At 43.9% G+C, this 21,292-nt stretch overlaps 1 protein-coding gene and 1 long non-coding RNA gene across 3 annotated transcripts in view; one reads left to right on the top strand and one right to left on the bottom strand.

Annotated features, from left to right (window-relative positions):
• EML6 (EMAP like 6) overlaps positions 1-21,292 on the top strand; it is a 200,732-nt gene that overhangs the window by 158,101 nt on the left and 21,339 nt on the right. Inside the window, exons 26-29 of one of the 2 annotated variants that reach the window (XM_036334545.1) lie at positions 5,601-5,802; positions 5,900-6,041; positions 20,363-20,371; positions 21,168-21,246. In XM_036334545.1, coding sequence (XP_036190438.1) covers positions 5,601-5,802; positions 5,900-6,041; positions 20,363-20,371; positions 21,168-21,246 — 432 coding nt within the window. The remainder of the gene's footprint in view (positions 1-5,600; positions 5,803-5,899; positions 6,042-20,362; positions 20,372-21,167; positions 21,247-21,292) is intronic. The other variant, XM_036334544.1, reaches the window with a different exon arrangement.
• LOC118669001 lies at positions 3,234-16,235 on the bottom strand. The gene is made up of 4 exons (XR_004971836.1): positions 13,574-16,235; positions 10,298-10,531; positions 5,026-6,545; positions 3,234-3,505 (listed from the first exon to the last, which is right to left on the bottom strand). It is a non-coding gene; the product is annotated as an uncharacterized LOC118669001 (long non-coding RNA).

Here is a 21,292-nt window from a genome sequence, read left to right as displayed (position 1 = left end):
TTTGTTAGAAAAAATTTCAGCCCTAACCGGTTTGGCTCAGTGGATACAGCGTCAGCCTGCGGACTGAAGGGTCTCAGGTTCGATTCCTGTCAAGGGCATGTACCTTGGTTGCGGGCACATCCCCAGTAGGGGTCTGCAGGAGGCAGCTGATGGATGTTTCTAACTTTCTATCCCTCTCTCTTCCTCTCTGTAAAAAAATCAATAAAATATATTAAAAAAGAAAAAATTGCAAACATACACTTAAGGTAAAGGAATGATACAGTGAACTTCTAGGACCCCACCACCTAGAGCAGAGGTCCTCAAACTTTTTAAACAGGGGGCCAGCTCACTGTCCCTCAGACATTCCACAGATGCGCACTGCGGGCCTGGGACGAGTCGGCTGCTAAGCAGGACAGGCAGCGGCAGCAAAAACACCCGGCGGGCCGGATAAATGTTTTCGGTGGGCCGCATGTGGCCCGCAGGCCGCAGTTTGAGGACCCCTGACCAAGAGTCTACAATTCAATGTAGATTATGGACATCAGGATACTTACCCCTAATGAGTTCCTGTGCATATCATTACCTAGAGTTCAACATTTATTCGTGGTATATTTTAGGTAAAATTTATATACAGTTGTAATGCACAAGCATTAGGGTTCCTTTTGATGAACTGTGACAAACACACCTACGTAATCCAAACACCTATCAAGATAGACATTATCATCACCCCAGTAAGTTTCTTCATGTTCCTTCCAGGCCAATCTCTACCCCCACTTTACCCTCAGATGAAAAAAAAAATATTCCAGTGTTTTTCATCATAGATTAGTTGTACCTGTTCCAGAACTTCATATAAATGGAATAGTCAAGTAGGTGCTGTTTTGTGTCTGGCTTCTTTCACTCAGATGCTGTTTCTGAGATTTCTGCATGTTGTTGGTGGGTAAGAACAGTCTGTTATATCTTTATAGCTGAGTGGAATGCCATTGTATGGATACAGCAGTTTGTTTATCCACATGGCTATCGATGGACACCTGGTCTTTCCACTGTTTGGTTATAATAAACCTGCTGTGAACGTTTATGGACAAGTCTTTGTGGGCATATGTTTTCTTTCTCTTAAGTAAATATGTAGGAGTAGAATTTCTGGGTCATAGGAGAAAATGTGTATTTAACTTTTTAAGTAACTGCCAGACCTTTTTCCATTTTCCATTCCCACCAGAAATAAAAGCAAGTTCTAGCTGCCAACATCAGTGTTGTCAGACTTGTAAAATTTAGCTGTCCTGGGTGTAGGTAATATGAGGGCTTTGTGTTTGTAATTTGCATTTCCCTGATGACTAATGATGCTGAGGGCCTTTCATTTGCTTATTGGCCATTTGTGAAGTACACCTCTTTTATCCTTTGTTTTAAATTGGGTTACTTATCTTTTTATTCCTCAGTCCTACTTTGTAAGATTTGGTTGAAGAAACAGTTTCATAATTTGAAAGCATTTGAAAATCATTGGCTAATATTAAATAAAACTTCTTGATAGTATCACTTCTCTTCCTCCTCTTTTTTTTTTAAAAAAATATGATTTTCTGGCACACTTTTCCTTCCAAATACATGGACCCTACCTGATGAATGTTTCCAGCTGTCTAGTTACACTCCCCCACTGCTCTGGGTAGGTTAGACAAAGTTCACCATCTGTTATGGACTGAATGTGTCTCCATCAAAATCCAAATGTTGAAGCCCTATCCCCAACGTGACTATATTTGAGAATAGGGCATTTCTGAGAACAGTTAAGGCTAAATAAAGTCATAAGTGTGGGGCCCGGATCCAATGGGATTAGTGCCCTCATAAGAGACACCAAAGAGTACATTCTCTCTCTCCACGCATCAATGCACCCAGGAAAGGCCATGGAGCTCACAGTGAGAAGGTGGTATCCCTAAGCCAGGAAGAAGGCTCTCACCAGAAACCAAAGTAGCTGGCTCCTTGACCTTAGATGCCCCAGCCTCCAGAACTGTGAGAAATAAATTTGTTGTTTAAGCCAGCATGTCATATTTTGTTATGGAAGCCCAACCGGACGAAGACAGCATCCCATTGCAGTATTCTAGCACTGAGCTCCATGTCATCAGGTGTTGGTGATACCTATGAGATCTAATCACCACACATATCTCTCTGTGTCCAAAAATCAAGTTCCATTTGTTAGACTCTAAAGTTATGTCTTCTTCTTGGCCCTTTCCCTTGTTCTCCCTTCCCCTGAGTTACTAGGCATGTCTTTCAAGCATTTTTCTTCCATGACAATCATGGGTACTTATATATTCAGTTTTATGTTTAAAATCTTTGTGATGAATTAGTTCCCTGACAATCACATGGGTTCCAACCTCCATGAGATAGACTCTCCTTTGCCAGGGCCCACCCGTTTTTCCAGTTAAACCACGTGCAATGCTGTCCTTCGACACCATCTATATAGCTAGCTGATTGCTTCCCTTATCCGCCCTTCTTTTTCAAAGCTATGCCCTTCCACCAGATTGGAGAGGATAAAATATCACCATGTCCTCCATTCTAAAGCTAAACTACCTGGTTCAGGTGTTGACTCTGATACTTATTAACTGTTTGACTTAAGCGGAGTTTCTTAAAATCTCTGTGACAGAGTTGGTCCTCTGTAAGGTGGGAACAAATCTTTCTCTAATTGGATACTATGCCATTATACAAATTAATACTTATAAGTATTTAGAATAATGCTTACCATATGGGAAGTATCCCAAACTTTTACTTTTTAATATAGTTGTTGTTATGTCATTTTTTAAAATTCTCACCTTTTTTTAAAACCTCTGTGGACTTTGTCATTCCTAAAGATGCCACCTACTCATCTAGAAATTAGCTGTAATTTAGTGTTTAGTATCAAGAACTTGTATGTTGATGACCCTTTGTTGAATTTCTTCATTTGTATATTTCTTTTCTCTCACACAAAACTGTAAAATCACCAGTAATTTAGCGACTTCATATCCTCCATTAGAAAAGTGTAACAAAGGAAACTTAAGGATAAAAAATATATCTCACCATGTCATTTTCATTTCAAACCCATCCTCAGGTTCTTCAATTTCTTTCTCAGAATGTCAAAGGCTCAAGAGAATTTTTAAAGAGAGAAAGAATGGTTCTTCAAAGAGGAAAGTTTTTCGTACAGAGAAACTGTATGAAATGTTGTGAATGTGGGAAAAGGGTACATAATTATCATATTCTCAGAAATTACTCACCTAAAAACAGTTAACCACTCTGGGGACATATTTCAGATTATCCATATTTTTTTGTAAATATGTTTTTATTGATTTTCTTAGGAAGGGAGAGAAACATCAATGTGAGGAAGAAACATTGAGCTGTTGCCTCCTGTACACACTCCAGCCCGCAACTTGGCCATGTGCCCTCATCAGGAATCAAACTGGTGACCTTTTGGTGCACAGGACGATGCTCAACCAACTGGGCCACACTGGCCAGGGCAGAGTCTCCATTCTTTCAGTATTTGGTGGAAGGGGCGTGTCGTGGTAGCGAGTCCTGATGGCTGTAACAGAAATGCAGGATTTGGCACGATGACCCAGAAGGACAGTGGGTCTGACTGGCTGTGCCAGCTCTCCAGAGGCTCCTCCCATAGGCCCTAAGAGGACCACCGATCATCCCTGCCCGCCTCGCCTCTTCCTCTTAGGGAACTGCTGGTTTCCCGAACCTTCTGATAACTGTGAATTCCTGTTCATTGTTCCATGGAGCAGTAATCTTGCTTCCTATTGTGAGAATCTTGAATCACCCTTTGCTGGAATTGACTCAGAAACGTTCCCTTTTTCTTACCCCTTTGGTCCACTTTCTTTGCCTCTGCAAAGATTCTAATTGATCACCCCCCCCCCCAACCTGATATTCGTATATTGGTCCCTGATATTCCTCCCCCACCCCCGCAACCTTTCTTTTTGGATTCTTTTTTCCACCCCCATCCAAAAACCCTGTGTTCCTCATGTAAGTGAGAGCATGGAGAGGCATTTCTCAGGTTCTCTTTCTCCTTCTCTCAAGAACCCAGCTTGCATAATGGCGTGGGTCTTGCTTCCAACAGGAAGGCTGGCAGGACCCACAGCAGCAGCCACCGTGACTGTCCTTTTCGCGTCTGTGCCTCTGGGTCTCATCTGGTCACACAGTGGTTCCCAGTGGAAAGCCTTATTTGGCTCTTCCTATTCGCTTCGCAAGCTAGTGGCTCTGGAGGGCTTCCTGGAAACGCTGCCCACCTGCTTGCTTCCCTCATCCTCTAGACCAGCCGTGGGCAAACTACGGCCCGCGGGCCGGATCTGGCCCGTTTGAAATGAATAAAACAAAAAAAAAAAAAAAAAGACCGTACCCTTTTATGTAATGATGTTTACTTTGAATTTATATTAGTTCACACAAACACTCCATCCATGATTTTGTTCCGGCCCTCCGGTCCAGTTTAAGAACCCATTGTGGCCCTCGAGTCAAAAAGTTTGCCCACCCCTGCCTGAGCACTGGGCTGAGCAGTGGGCGGATCCACTCTGCTGGCAGGTAGGGTCGGCCAGATCCACAGAGATCCGACCAAGAGTATTTTAAAGTCACCCACTCCCCTGCACCTGTCTCCTGCCGCCTGCTTGTGGCGGTTTCAGGTTCCCCAGGGCGCTGGTCCAAAACCCTCTGGAAGCCTCTTATCAGTTATTGAATAAAGCGTTCATCTGGGACACCGGTGGCCCTCCCAGGACTTCAGAAAGCACATGCAGCTTTCCACACTGGGAGGTATTCCCCAGGAGTCGCCAAGAGGATGGAAAAACTCTGCCTTTTTAAATGGCTCCCGCCAGAGCTGTTTTTGCCAGCCAGACTCTGGCTCCTGAGCCAGAAATGGAAGCCGGCGTCTGATGTCAGCTGCAAATCCCCACCACTTGTCAGGGCTGCCCCGGGTGAGCAGGCGGGCCACCTCTCACATTCACTTGTCCTTTCCCTCCTGGGATAAGCCCGGCGGGGCCTGAGCGAGCTCTCGGAAATTACTAATAACCTGGGTTCTCTTTACTCGAATGTGTTTGTTGAAAAGCAGCTTACTTTGTTTTTAAATCAATTAGTCGAGTGCTTGCAGTGTTAGAAATTGTTTCCAGGGTCCGTGGCAGAAACTGGTGTGTGTGTTTCAAATCTTCCTTGAGGCCTCAGGATTAGAAGTCCCTTGCTGGTCAGCCACAGTCTGGGCTGTGGTACAAAAGCCACTGTGGGGAGTGACGGGGAGGCCACCTCTGATCTCAAATGTCAGCCAGACTCACAATCAGGAGTTTATGCCAGAGACCTGGGGAGAATCCACATTTGATATTTGAGAGAAACAAAAACAAGCTTCTTATACTTCCTTACGCTCCCAGAAATAGCTTCTGTAGTCCAACATTTTACTTGTTCCCTTACAAATTATTTAAAGGGGACCTGTGGTGAGCCAGGTAACGTTTTAGGGGGAAAGGAGACCGGTTCCCTGCCTTCATAGAGCTTACAGTCTAGAGGAATGTAAGGAAATTGCTGCTTAAATGTTTCATTCGTATCCAGTACAAGCCACTCTAGAGAATAACGTGGATGAGATAATCCAGAGTCAGGAGCAGTGGGGCTCCCGATGCGGTAATGGCCAGTTTCTGGCTTCACAGGGCCAGCACGCGAGATTCAAGAAGTATGTGGGGCACAGCGCCCACGTCACCAACGTGAGATGGCTGCACAACGATTCCGTGCTGCTCACGGTAGGGGGCGCCGACACGGCCCTGATGATCTGGACCAGGGAGTTTGTGGGGACACAGGAGAGCAAGCTGGTGGACAGCGAGGAGTCGGACACCGACGCAGAAGAGGATGGAGGTGAGTCCCAGCAGCCACGTGCCACCCGCACCTCCCTCCCCACCCCCTCCTGAGCCATGGCAATCCAACTCCATTCTCCACCTTTCTGTCCTTTGAGGCTATGACAGTGATGTTGCCAGAGAAAAGGCCATTGATTACACCACCAAGATCTATGCCGTGAGCATCAGGGAAATGGAGGGCACCAAACCACACCAGCAGATGAAAGAGGTTTCCATGGAAGAAAGGTATGGTGTCGCCAGGTCTGTTTGCATTTGTCATACCTGACGATGAGAAACTCATGTAAACCATGGTGCATTTTCTTTGCCCTCAAAGATGCTACTTAAGCTAGTCTTTTACGTGTATGCACAATCTTAACCTGCGCACGAGGTTAATTTGGGGAAAGTTGCCCAGAGCCCTCAATATGTGGCAAAGGGTGGGTTACTCTTTGCCAAAGTTACTTATGGAATGACTTGAACAGAGATGAGATTGGGTTGGGCTAGGCTTCCCTTGCCCAGAGAGGATGTCGGGATAGCCTGCAGATGTCCCGAAAGGGATGGGTGTGCTGACTGGACAGGTAGGAGGGAGGGCGGGCTTCTGGGGTCAGGAGGGAATATTTGTGGGTGTGACAATAATCCTCCATTCTAACCAGAGTCTGCGCGTCACTCTGACACTTGGTGTACCTTCTCTTACTGTCTTCACCTGCCCACATTCGCTCAGGTGTGTTCGGCAATTCCAGGCCTATTGGTTTTGTTGTCTCGGATCCTCTGTGGAGAAGGAAAGTTGCTGGTATTATTTCAGGCCCTTCTTATGTGTTATTGTAAATTATTATTGTAATCAACAAGAGAAATTGTCAAATGTTTTAACATTTCGTTTAAAAATTTTGTTTAAATTACTACTATTACTTAATTTGCCATCTTCATAGTAGGGAGGATAAGTATTGAATAATGACCTTTAACGTCTAAAGAGAATTTCATGGATCTTAGATGTTTAAGAATTCCCTATGGGCTCTTCACATTGATGGATACCCTGATGTTTATAGTTGATGAGACTCAAGTTCTTTTTTGCACTCAGTATGGCTTTCTGCCCAGTAATAACTATTTAATAATAGCACCTTTTGCTATTAGGTAGGACTTGTGATACAAAGAAATAAAATGTCACTTCCCCTCCTGTTTCGGTTGAGAAAGGGTGGGTGTGCTGCAGGCTAGAAGATTGAATCTGATGTGAAAAAACCCTAATTCCTCCCTAGAATCTTTGCCAGATGCTACTATAAAGGCTCAGACTTCTCTTTTGTTTTTGTTTTTTAAAATTATATAGATATTTCTAAAATAGTCTGTAAATTATAGTTTATTTTGCTTGCAATGTAGTTTTTTAGTTTTTTAAAAGAAACAATAAATGTAAAGGACTAATATTAAGAACCAAGGAAAAAAGAACCATATGCGTTCCACTTACATAATCTACTTGAAAAATCAGTAGCCCTTGGCAGCCCTAGCCGGTTTGGCTCAGTTGATAGAGCATCGGCCTGGGGACTGAAGGGTCCCGGTTTGGATTCCGGTCAAGGGCACATGCCCAGGTTGTGGATTCCATCCCCCAGCAGAGGGTGTTCAGGAGGCAGCCAATCAGTGATTCTCTCTCATCATTGATGTTTCTCTCTCTCCTTCTCACTTCCTCTCTGAAATCAATAAAAATATATATTAAAAAAAAACATTTGGCCGAAACTGGTTTGGCTCAGTGGATAGAGCGTCGGCCTGCGGACTGAAAGGTCCCAGGTTCGATTCCGGTCAAGGGCATGTACCTGGGTTGCGGGCACATCCCCAGTAGGAGATGTGCAGGAGGCAGCTGATCAATGTTTCTCTCTCATCAATGTTTCTAACTCTATTTCTCTCCCTTCCTCTCTGTAAAAAATCAATAAAATATATTTTTTAAAAAACAACAACAAAAAAACATTTGGCATAAATTAAACATTCTTTTGAAAGAAAATTACCCAATCTTTCCAATTTCACATGACATTATGTAATGGGTTGACTTGGCTATTATTCCAAGGTTGTTTGTGGATGATTTATACAGCCAATGCTTTGTCATGCTATGATTTAGACTGGCCCCTAAGATGAGCAATCTAACAAAATGCCTAATTCCAAACACTACAACTGATCTCCAACCTAAAGTGGGTCTCATCTGAACCTTTCTTGGTCTTGGTGTGTCTCTGGGCAGGTCTGTAAAAATCTCATACCCGCTCAATGTAGGAAGAGGTGGACGACGTGAAGGTAGAGATGACCCTAAGAAGAATTTTCTATCTTAAAATCCAGAATTTTGAAGCTTCCTCATTTTCTTCAATACTCCAGATTGAAAACTTGTTCATAGCATACACAGGATTGGCTTTTATTTAATACAAAAGAAAAAAAATGCTTCATAGTATTATGAGATATGGGGGTAATTATTTTAGTACTTGACTGGCATTAAAAAAAATAACTCACACTAGGGCAGTGATGGCGAACCTATGACACCCGTGTCAGAGGTGACACGCGAACTCATTTTTCTGGTTGATTTTTCTTTGTTAAATGGCATTTAAATATATAAAATAAATATCAAAAATATAAGTCTTTGTGTTACTATGGTTGCAAATATCAAAAAATTTCTATATGTGACACAGCACCAGAGTTAAGTTAGGGTTTTTCAAAATGCTGACACGCCGAGCTCAAAAGGTTCACCATCACTGCACTAGGGCGTAGTGAAGAAAACATGTTGTGAAGAACACAATTTTAAGATAAATACAGGGTCCAGAGGAATAATCAAGCCTTTTCTGTACATAGCGGTGTCTCTGATAACTTACACCAGCATGAGTTCCCACTGCGGCTGAAAGCAGAGAGCACCGCACAGCATGCTGGGAGCAGAGCGGGCCACAGCAGGAAGGGGCGAGCAGAGGAGGAACAGTGAATAGTGTCTGACTTAGCAGCCTCCATGGGGCAAACCCTAATCAGAACCAAGAAGAAGCGGTGTCCTCCAGTCGTTGTCAGTAATTTTAGGGGAGCCTGAATCTCAGAGATAGGACTATAGGCAGCTCTGAATGGGAGAAATGACAAAGGGGTGCCAGGCAAGGCAGGGCCTTCAGAGAATTTGCGAGGAAGCAGGATGAGAAAGGGAAGATGGGCAGGAGCCCTTGGGGCAGGGAGGGCTCCTAACGATAAGTCAACAGAGGGCTCACCCAGGGTACAGACTGGGCTCCATGGACTCCAGTGTCCCAGGCGTGAGAGAGAGGCAGAGCCAGAGAAATGCTGGGGCCTCAGACCACAGGAGCAGGGGCCAGGCAGCACCCAGGTTCTCGGGGAATATTCAGGGCTGTCACCTGTGACACTGCTCCCTTTGGCTCCATCAAGCCCTGCTGATCCCAGGGCCGAGGCTCTGCTTGACCTTCCCCTTGTTGCTGTCTGTGTGTGGCTGCAGATACCTGCCTGTATCTGGGTGCTTTTTCTAAACACCCAGGCATGTCCCCATAAGACTAATGGGAGACAGACCCAAGGACCACAAGAGACATGAGCTTGGAATACCCAGTCAGTGCCAGGGGAAGGCATATCAATTAAAAAATAGGATTTTATTTTTAAAATCAAGAAGTCAGTTTTTACTCCTTCTCACCTCATTTTTGATGATAAGCTGAGCACAAATTAATTGATTATTATTGGTATATATTCCTTTTTTAAAGCATAGTTTATATTGTTTCTTGAAGGAATAGTATGTATAACTCTTTTAGGTTCAACTTTTATAATGAATGGCTTGTAATTGTTTCATGTTTAACTTGTCACTGTTGAGTTTTTAACAGAGCTTTCTCTGGGTTGGTGTATGTGGCTTTGTTATAATACCAGCGTGCATTTCTGAAATTGTCCTTGTTGTTTGACGAGAGATTCACACTTGTCTTTGGCTTTCCTGTCCTGAGCATGGAATCTGGTCTCTCTCGAGTGCACGTTGCTTTGTTCCCCATAACCACTAGAGGTGCTTAAATTATTGTAGACTAAAATAGAAAAAAAAAACACACTCTTTTTTTAAGGTTGGCGAAGTTAAGTTGATTTTTAAATTTAACCCTTTTTTAGCCTTGTTTTAATGGGAGTTTTTGTGTTTTGTTTTTTGCTGTCTTTACTGCACCATGTTGTATGTTGTATTTCTGAAGATTATATTGGATAGTGTGGCCTAAAACTTCAGAAACCTTTCTCTTCTCTAATTTTGATTCTTGGCTCAAGTTCCCTAACGTTGGCTTCACAGAATACAAAAATACAGGACACCTAGTACCTTAAATAGAATTTCATAAAACTAGTAGACAGTGAAAGAAATAATCTTAAATCTTTCAAGTTTGGCCTAAATGTTGTGGCAGTTGAGGCCCCAGCAAAAAAAAAGAGAAATACTCTGAAAAAGGAGTAGTTTGGGGAGAGCTTGATGAAGGAACTGTTAACAAAGGTTTGAGCAATAATAAGGGGAACAACAGGGTTGGGGCAGCCTGGGGGACAGCAACAGCTGAAAGCCATTACCATACCTGGGCCTGGAGCGGGAAAGGGAGGAAGCTGTTGCCAGATGTGGAGAACAGCTGCAGGAGTGGACCACATTATGAGAGCTGAGACCTGAGGGAGGGGGTTGAAGGTAGCCAGCCTGAGGAGGTATCAGGAGAACAGATGGCGTTCTCCTTGCACCCTGTCCTCCGGTGCCTCTCTGGCGCTGAATCCAGTGAGAAGCTGAAGGCGAATCCAGTGGTGCAGTCCCCAGAGGCGGCCTTGGAGAGCAGAAGGGTGGAGATATGAAAGGGCACGTGGAAAATATCCAGCTCATTCTCCTTGAGGTTTTTTTTTTTTTTTTTTTTTTTTTTTTCCTAATAGAAACAGGTGTTGTTATCACAGAAAAGAACCTCAGGCCATTTTAATGTTAAACAGGAACTACTATCACTTATAAACGCCTTTGAATATACACAGGTATTTACCACCCAGTATTATAACAGTGTATATATAATCAATTAAGATGCCAGTGAATACAGCCAGATCAATAAAACTTTACCCAGTTCAAGTGGAACAGTTTTGAGGAACCTTGGCCTTGACACCACTGTCGGGGTGCCTCTGGCGTCACATTATAAAAGACTCTAGCACACTAAGTCTGACTTTTGTAATTGAAATTTTATATTCACATTTAATGGTGATAGTCCCAGATATTTTTCAAAATAATGTTTAAACATCCTTAGCCCATCTTCAAAGGTTTTTATTTTCACATTAAGGAAACAAAAATCAGAAATTAGAAATTTACAACCATAGACATGTTTAGTGCCAATATCCTATATTCTTGTATGAATCAAATGATCATGCAACCCCAATTCTGCATTCTGTGTAACTGCATGATCACCACAGAGGTGACTCACCAGGCATTTCAAAAATAATTCATAGATAGGATCTAATAATATCCCCAAGTGCAGGCTGTGGCCTTTTATTAAAATCCAGATGAGCTGACCAACATCAGTCTTTCTAGCTGGACCTGGTGGGGCCATGGATTGTAACTTATTGTTAAATATCTGCTGTTTGACACATGGTCCTCATCTCCTCCTCACCAATCTGCTTAGATTAACCATCTACATGGGGAATAGTAAATAATTGAGCTTTTTATTTGAAATATTCTATTGAAACCTGGGGCTTGTGTTCAGGAAAAAGAACACTAAGTTGATAATGACAAGATACAAAATTAACACAAATTGAACTATTTTTATGGAAATCGGCATATCATATTCACTATCTTTTATCTTTCTGAGTGGATGCAGTAGTTAGCTCAGAGGTTGCTGTCTCAGTGCACCTGAGTCCACAGTCTATATTTTTTCAAGGCCTTTTATTAACAAGTGCTCAGGCTTTCCGCTTTCCGCTATCTATCCAGGGATGAACAGGGAAATCCATTCTATTTCTTTTTTTCTTTTTATCCATTCTATTTCTATACCATCTTTAAAACATTATTTTACTTATTATTGCATTTTCTACCTTTTACTAAAAGAAGGAAAGATTCAAACCCTAGGTCTCCCCCCACCCCAATCTTCTCACTCCAGCAGCTGCATAACTTATGGGCACAACTCAAAAGTCCACACTGAGCAGATGTGCATTTTTTCCTTCCTTAGAAAGGCCTTGGGCTTGCTGCTCGCCTTTCCTATTTATCTCAGATAGAGAAGGTCATCATCTCTCTTTAAAAACAAAAAAAGTCTGAAGTAGAAAAGTTGGTTTTTTAACCCTTAAATTGTATTGTCTTAGCACGAGTTTAATGTAGTTTGCTACATTATATTTATAGTTTCCAGGGAACATTGTAAGGACTAAACCTTAGAAATTATATTTATAGTTTCAGTCATTAATTTATTTGGGATAATCTGGTCTAGATATTTAGCTGTTTTGCCTGGCTGTGTAATATGTACACAATCATTTTCTAAAAATAAGTTTCAAGAAATGATTATTTTGATACACTTATATCAATCAAGCTTCATCTTAATTAAAGACTATTTGCTTTCCAGAAAGGGGGTCCTTAATACAATTAGAAAATCATTTTTTAATTTCTATCCTCTGAATATCTTTTTTTTTTTCTAAATGACAAAGTTACAAGGTTCAGCTGACTATAAGGGATAATATTTAGTGCACATATTTTAAAGTAGAAATTCTCACAGTTAATTTTTTATGTGAAATCAGTCTCCATCTTGGCCACTTTTTAAAGCAAAGGTTAGTAACAGAGTTTTATATCAACTTTGTTATTACTGCTTTCTAACATTTGAAGCCTTGGACATATTCAGTCCTCCTTTATTTATTTATTTATTTTTTGTTCTGAATCTGTGGCTTTTACAAAAAGTGTTAGCTCCCTGAGAATCAAAGAAAAACTCAGCTCCCTTGGGTTTTCTTTCACATTTAAAATCTCAGCAGGTATCCAGTATTTACCTGGAAAATGGCTGACTACATCTGGCAAGGGCGTGAGGGAGTCCTTGGCATTAATCTCACTTCTGACACCAATCTGCTTCATCACAATAGGACAGTGATGTGAATAATGGAAAGATGCCAGTACAAAAGTTAGACGTTATGTTGTCTCTTTAATTGTAGAATGTATGGAAAGATACAGATACAGTTACATAAGGCAGGAGCCGACAGCATTGCCTCAGGCAGTGTCAATTTCCCAAGTCCCCAGGGTCCCAAGGAAATAGACAATGACAGTCCCCACATGGGTGAATTCACAGGTTCTCCCATGAAATGACCCCAAAATTCTACTCCAGCACTAGGGTTTTCCAAACTTTGTCTGAAACTGTGTTTATAGCTGACTCAGGAAGGGCCTAAGAATTATCTTCTCCTACTATCTCATATCCATTCCAAATTGATTTATGCAAGTTTATGAGCTTAAGCAAAAAGGAAGTCCTGTAAAGACAGCTGTACACCATAGGTTTATAAAGAAATGTTACCCGGATTTTGTTTGTTTGTTTTTTCAGCCCCCAAATTAATATCCTTCTTTGATCCTTAAGGTTTAGTCCTTACAATGTTCCCATTAAAAATATGGGAAAGGTTTAATATCGGTTCCTTAATGTATGGGTCCATAGCATCACGGTATTTAAAGCTCCACTGGGTTGTAAACTTCCCATGAGACTAGGTTCCTTGAGGGTCCGCACTGTCTATCATGGTTACCACCACCTGCCTAATGCAGGTTAGTAAACAGATGAGTAGATGGGTGGGTGAATTTACTTAGCCTGCTTCTCTTAATATTGAAGTAAATTAATCTGTCCTCAAAATGGCCTACAAATCCATTCTTTGTCAACAACTTTTACCTTCATTTTGTTAGCCTCTTTGGTGGTCTTCTCTTTGTGGGGAATTGTGTGACCCTGTGTAGAATCCAGTGATGTCCCAACTGGCCCTGGGACGGCTCTTGGTTAAATGATTTTTTTAATCTTCACACCATCTGTCTGTTAGATATTAAAATGTTTATTTGGTTTAAATTTCAGTAATCCAAGGTCAAAAGAACTGAAAAGGAAATTCTGTGTTATTGTAGCCATCACACCTATTTTCACAGACAAAGCTTCTTTGTCGGCAGATTCACAGTGAAACAAAGAATATTCTCATTGGTGGCAAAGTTTAAAAATATTGGAAACGTTTAGATGCCTGTCCCTGAATTGAAACAAATCACCATCTTTCTATTGGTAATCCCACTTTTTTTTCTAAACATTTATGCTATGTTTAAGGACAGAAATCCACTGGGAGAACCTGTCCTCAATTTAAAAAAAAAACAAACAAACACAAAACGCTTTATTTAATCAGAAAATTCACATTTCAATTTGCCTGAGGTGCAGTGAGCACGAGGAAGCAGACCATGCTCCCCTCCAGGGTGATGTCAACTAATAAACAGCCCAGCTCTCCTGGCACAGTCCTCAGCTCGGCAGGCCTGACAGAGGCCCTTTGTCCCCCTGATCAATAGCTGCGTTGTGAGCTCGTATTGTTAGAGTTGCTAAGAACTGACAACCTTGCTAGCAGGTGCTACTGAACCTACCAGACTGAGATCTGTCAAAATTGCTACACCCTATCTTGACGCTTGGTCCAGTAAATGGGGAGGAAGCTCTAGCGCTGCATTTCAACCCCCTTTGTGACAGTAGAGTGACCGTAGGTAGCAGGAGTTAGTGCAGAGACCTGCCGTTGCATATATGTTGAGTGTACGTGAAGCTCAAACCTCACCTCATAGGGCCAACAGGGTGAGGGGTGTCCCTGCTCCTCCAGAGCACTGCTCTTCCCGCTGAATTCTCCTTCCCCTCACCCCTGGGTTTGGTGAGAGGTCTACACTCAGCTGCTCTGAGTCACTATTACACCCCGAAACACTGAAATGAATCATGTTTAAGGCCCACTCTCTAGCTGTGTAACTCCACCAGAAGTTGAATAGTTAGTTGATTTTTAAAGGGAATGGAATGTTACCATCATAAATGACTTCTTTATTCAAACCTCTTGATTTTCTATTGTTTGAAGCAAAGTAATGATGTCTATATAATGAATAATTAAACCTGCCATTCATTAGAGAAGAGTTTCCTTGCTTTTTATTGCAAAAAAATGTGGCAGGCCATAAAAATCCAGAGGTAAATTGCTATAAAATGTTTTTTAAAAATATTTATGCACCTAGAAAATCATATTCCTACAGTGTAATCAGTTGACCCAAACCCACTCACTTTATCACACGTAGGTAAACGCTTTTCTATGGAAAGGGAACGTCTCTTAGAAGACAGTGTCAGAGTTGGGTCCAATTATTTTAATCCAGTCTCCAGACATCTCTGAGCTATCCAGTTGGAGGGAATGGATACTACCGGGGTCATTTACTTTGCCTCTTTCTACTGTTTTGTGGTCGTGATGAGGTACCAGAAGCAATTGCTAGGGTGCACGATTTGTGCCCCTTGAAATGATGTTATTGAGCATAAGGTTCGGTGGATGAGGGTGCTTTTTATAGGTGTGTTTAAATATATTGGCATGCTTTTAAACCAGCCCCACCCACTCCTTTGAAGTTCATGTTGTGCTCTGCCTTCTTCCATCCTTCCTTCCTGTCATTTATCAACTTTGTGTCTCTGAGGAGTTCAGGTAATAGTCAGCTGGTCAACCTCAGCTCCTGCCATGCCATGGGTTACATTTTTACCCATAGTGCCTCTCTTCTTCAGTGACTTAATCTTAATCTCCTTTATATTTGTCATTTGCAGTACACCCTATCTTCATCCCTATTATGACATCCAGTGCCTAGACACCACCATTTTTTTCTAGGTTCATCAGTTCCCTCCTGGCCTTACTTTTTTTGCCTACCTAAATGTCACTCTTCCAGTCCTCTTAGCTCTTCACCCCTACATTTCTCCTACAGCCCATCTCTTCACTCTTCTGACTAGAAAGCGACATTCCTGCAGATTGCCTCACCAGAGTCTGCTCATTCATCTTTGTTCTTGTCTTTGGTTGGCTCCCTTTGCCACCCTGTCAGCAGTCAGACAGATCTTTGCCCCCTCCTCAACCTTCTGCCTACATCCTGCCCCCTCCACTCCTGGCAGATGGCTTTTCTAACCTCCTTCACCGAGAAAGCAGATGCCAATGGGCGTGAACTGTACTTTTATACTCATTTCTGTCTCCTCTATCTTGCCTCCCATCCTCCACCCCACGTACACTACTCACCTCCTTTCTTCTCTTCTCAGAGGAAGTGAATCTCTCCTCCTGTTCAGCCCCCCATTGTCCGAGCTCCCTCATCCTCTCTCCTCTGTCACTCCCCTTAGCTAGATCCATGTCCGAAGCCAAGAAACACATTCCAGTTTGTCCCATCCCCAGCCAGCTCTCTTCAAGGGAAAAACAAATCCTTTGACTTATTTTATACAAGTGGTTCTCAACCTTCCTAATGCCGCGACCCTTTAATACAGTTCCTCATGTTGTGGTGACCCCCAACCATAAAATTATTTTCGTTGCTACTTCATAACTGTAATTTTGCTACTGTTATGAATCGTAATGTAAATATCTGATATGCAGGATGTATTTTCAGTTACAAATTGAACATAATTAAAGCATAGTGATTAATCACAAAAACAATACGTAATTATATATGTGTTTTCCGATGGTCTTAGGTGACCCCTGTGAAAGGGTCGTTCGACCCTCAAAGGGGTCGCGACCCACAGGTTGAGAACCACTGTTTTATACACTGACATGTATATCCCCACCTTCACCTTCCCTCCCTTTTTTCCTTCTCATCCAGGTTTCATCAAACCTCTCCTTCACTCTCTAGCCCATTCCATCTGTCTTCTGTTCCTATCATCCTGCTGACATGGTGACTTCCTAATTCCCAAGTCCAATCCACTCACCTCTTCCTGCCTCTCCAACCATTCCTTCTCAGTGTCCTGTCTCTGCTTCCTCTCCCAGCCCCTCACATGCTGTTGGTTCTCAGGGTTTCACCCTTGGCCACCCTCTCTTTGTACCCTGATTAAACTCATATATTCCTCCCATTGGGGGATGATTCCCAAGGTCCTAAATCTCTTTGAGTCCCACCTCTCAGTTGAACTTCCAACTAGTATAGCCAACCTGCAGATATCCAACATTTGTCACACCAAAATTGAACTCATTGTCTTTCCTTATAAATCTTCTCCTGTTGCAGTCAGTGGTGCCACCATCTACCCAGACGCCCAAGCAAAAAACTGGTATTCCAGTTGAATTGCTCTTCCTCCTTTATCCATTAGAGCTAATCAGTTAGAGTCCTTGAAGTCTGCTTCACCAACATTTCTTTGAATAGTCACTTGTTTCCTTCTCCACAACCACTGCATTAGTCAAGATCTTTATCATCCCTCCCTTGGACTATTATAGTAGTCTCTTCAATAGTCTGCCCACCTTACTCATGGTTCCCTTCACTCCATCCTTTATGCCCTCAATTTTTCACCCAAATACATTAATATTTGCCTAAAATGGCCATGTCTGAGACTATATTCCCATTTTTTTAAGGGTTGCATTGTAGGCTTTAGTCAAGAGCATTTGTAAGATGGGAGGCTGTCAGGTCACCCATAGTTCTCCTGCCTGACTCCCTTTTTCTCCACTTCACCACTGAGCAGCTCTACAGATGGTCCTGGAAGACATAAGAATACATTTAACATAATCTACTGTCTTTGGTTTTGATGGTAGAGAGCCCCCCATGGCTTTGGACACTTTTCCTAAACCTGGATATATCCTAGAACATTGGTCTTCTCTCTTCTCTCTCTCTCTCCCCACAGACATCTTTGACATCTGATCAAAGCATGCTCCCTTCTCCCCAGAAAGATGTGCATGTGCAAACACGATTTGGCATGAGTGCCAGGGTTTTCACTGAGCCCCTGAAGCCCATCCATGGGGTGATGGCTCTTGTTTGTGGGCAAATCTAAACAGTCTCCAGATCATCCACTGATTTCCATCTAAAACCAAGAGGAAGAGTCGTTTGGTTTCCCAAGACAGTTTGAAAACTCTTGGAGCATTTTTATAGCACATTTTGGAATATAATGGCGTCTCCTCCAATGACACTTTGAACATTGTCTGACTAAAACACTAAAAACAATTTCAAACTTGCATTTCTTGGCTCAGTGGAGTCGAATATCTTCATACCCACCGCTTCTTTATAGAAGCTGCTCGGAACCACTTTGTTTCTCACCGGATTTCCAAGCCTGACTCCCCCGTCGGCTGTCAGTCTGTGACTGCTTTTCCTCTCTTCCTTGGTCATTTCAGAAGCCTCCCTAGGGCCCTAGCCTCTGAACCCTCTCCTGCACAACTCAGGCCAGCATCTGCTCTGCTAGCCCAGCAGCCCAGGGAGAAGGCAAAAAGGAGCAGGCACCCAGGCCCTGGCCTCCCTTCGGGGCCTTTTGTAGGGTGAGAGCCTATGTCAGGGAACATTCCACATCTTCAAGTGAGTCTAAGCTTCCTCTTCTGCAGTCCAGCGGCTGGCCAATGAGGCAACAGCAGGGACTGACCGTCCCTGCCCACAGAATGTGCCGTTTCCACAGGGGACATGAGGGCATGAGTGGTGACTCTACCCCAGGCATGGGTGGGTCTTCAGCAGCCCACACAACCGGCACTGGGCACGAATAGGGCCGCCTCCTTACTTAGCATCCAGCACATGCCCAAGTTCACAGGCCTCTCCTTGGGGTTCCTGTCGTCACCCTCTCTTCCTTGGCAAAGCTTCTCTCCTGTTCTCGAAGCCCAAGCTAGTCCACCGTCCTCTCTCTGGATTATCCAATTCGTTTGCTCTCTTGCCAGGCTCCCTCCTTAAATTTCTTGCACAATGGAAGCTCTTCTGCTCCTTGGTCTCCCTGTAAGTCTTCAAGGCCCACTTGCCCCAGGAGGCCCCTTTGTGTCTGGGTTCCTTCCACCTCCAACCCCCACCCCTCACAGTCCAACTCTTAACCTTTCTGAGTGTCCCTGCTGATTCCCAGTGGCACTCGCCTTCCTCGCTCTCCCTCCCATCCTGTGAGCCGTGGGAACAGCCAGCTACAAAGACTTCATTGGCCTGAACGGTGAGGGAATGCTCGCGTGCGCTCTGCTCTTTCCCAACTCAGCACAGCTTTCCAGGGTCACGTTTCCAGGGGACCCTGAGGCTGGGAGGATTTAGATCCACTGAAAAATGCTAACCCTCAGCGTTCGGCAGTGTTGGAAATGCTTGGCAGTCCCTCCCATGTCTGATTTGACAAACACTGTGTAGAGATGCCCGGAGAGAAGCCTTTAATGCTTGTATTATGTTTTAACTTGCTTTCCTTTGGAGGCAGGGAATTGTCAAGTAAGTACTCACAGCACTCTGCCAAAGCCGGTCGCTGAGCATCCAGCGCTAAGCGTTCATGCAGAGCCCACCTCCGCCAGGGGTCTAGACTCAGTCCGCTGGGTTTGCCACTACGCAGGTGTCTCCCTTTTGCCCCTCACCTTCGGTGCTGAGGCGATGCAGCTGTAAACATGTGCTTGTGAATATGAAGGAACATTCTGAGATTGCTTTACTTTTCCGTTTTTAACTGAAAATCAAGGTGAAAAAAAAGCATCCTCGGGGTTGCCACTGCGTGTGTACATATATATATATATATACAGTCTCATGTATATATTAATACACAGTGTCTGTGCCTGTATGCATACTCTATACACACTGTATAATATGTGCTATATTATACAACCCTGTGTACCCTGAAGACCAGCCCTGCGTTGAATCTCAGATTCTGCCCTATGAACCATGCTGCAGTCCCAGCATCCCCGTGCGCCCATCTCAGACCCTGGCTTGCTTTTGTCATCAATGAAACCTTCTTAGGGGAAAGAAGAAACCCACGGATTTCATTTGAAAGTCCCACTAAAACAGAAGAAAGAGCAGATGTCCTGGGAAGCGATAATTAGTGTGCAGGAAGTGTCTAATTGCGAGAACTGGCAAGCCCCCGCCTCCTGGTTTCGCCCCATTTGGCGGTGATGACGTCAGCCGGGGGTGTCTTTTTGCAGAGATGTGCTCGCTACCCGTTCTTCGGTGCTGATGATAATACCATGGGATCCGGTGATCATGTATGGTTACATAACATGTTTTGATTGAAGAGTTTCTGAGAAAATAAAGGTAGCTTGTTTGTTTTCCCCCCCGGCACAGAAATGCAAGCCGTTCCAGCAGGCAAGCTGCCCTACCAAGAAACACGGGGAATTATTAGGCTAAATTATGAGTTGAACTTGATTTGAAAACAAAGCATCCATTGTGCATAACGCCCAGTGCCATCCAGGAGGACGGGGTTGTTTTTCTGACAAACGCTTGTCCCAAGCACACTCGCAAACCAGCAGAGTCCCCAGGCGCATTCGCAAGGCCCCGGAGAGCGCGTGGGAAGCATTGACAAGGCTTCCTTTTTTCTCCCCGTTCTGTAGGCGCTTTAGTGCAGAGTTTGCCCAGAGACGCCAGGGTATGAGCTTTCTGAATTTGTAGACGGGTGCACTCTTTCATTTGTTTTAGTTCTTTGCTGGCATGCCCGGGAAGCATGGTTTGTGCCACACAGGAATGTCTGTCCACTTGGAAAGTGCTTGTGCATGAATGAGGTGCTTGCTAATGCGACTCTAAACTGTACTAAGTTTCTCACTTGGCTTTGTTTGCTGCTTCCAAGGGGATCAAGGTAATCCTTTCTCTTCACCTAACCCAAGAGCAATAACTAACGGATTCGGGACGTGTGGCGGTGCTGGTGCAGGTCTCCCCTACCCATCCATGGTTCCCTAAACTCCAATAGGTCGATTTAAAGGAACCCCAGGTTACCCAAAATTGGCCGAGAATCCATGGGGGCTCACCCATGATAAAAAACTCCTAAGTTGAAAGGCCCAGATCTCCAAAACTGAGAAGGGAAAAGCAACCTCTGCTGTGATGGTAGCGGTGGAACTAGACCAGAGCCTGCGGGATGGAGCAGAGTGGTTCTCTGTTTTTGACCCCTTGCTTCCTGCTGGCCCTCTTGTGTGGGAATCACCTGAGGCCATGGCTCCCAGGCCTGGCTTGTAAGTCCCGCTGCTCCCCATGCTGTGATTTTCACTACCTAACTCTGAACAGTTTTGATGGGTCCTGTCTGAAAAATGGCGGAAGCACGGCCTCTGCCTTCTCATGCTCAGGCTCCTCTTTTGGTGTTAAAGTCAGCCATTGGCTCACGTGGACTTCCCGGCCCCTGGGAGGGAGGGACTGACCCCCGATGACCACCTCAGTGCCTGCGAACCGAGGTCCCATCATGCAGGACCCTTAATGTCAGCAGCTTTTCAGGGGGTGGGTGGAGGTGGGCAAGGGGGGAGGACGGAATAAGCCTAGGTGGAGGGTCCTCTGAAGGGGTGGGGGGTGAAAGGAGCCTGGCCCTGGCCTTCGTTGGCCACGCCCAACAAGCAAGCTTGCTGCCTTTGGTCAACACTGTTTCTCCTGGCCGCTCTCTGTTCCAGACCACCCGTCAGCAGAGCAGCTCCCCAGCCTGAGAAACTCCAGAAGAACAACATCACCAAGAAAAAGAAACTGGTTGAGGTGAGGAGGTTAAACACTTTTTGCTTTTAACTGGATATTGATCTTC

Source organism: Myotis myotis, unplaced genomic scaffold (genome assembly GCF_014108235.1).
Source record: "Myotis myotis isolate mMyoMyo1 unplaced genomic scaffold, mMyoMyo1.p scaffold_m19_p_14, whole genome shotgun sequence".
Classification (NCBI taxonomy): domain Eukaryota; kingdom Metazoa; phylum Chordata; class Mammalia; order Chiroptera; family Vespertilionidae; genus Myotis; species Myotis myotis.
The sequence above is the reverse complement of the archived record's forward strand: the minus strand, read 5'-3'. Positions and strand labels throughout refer to the sequence as shown.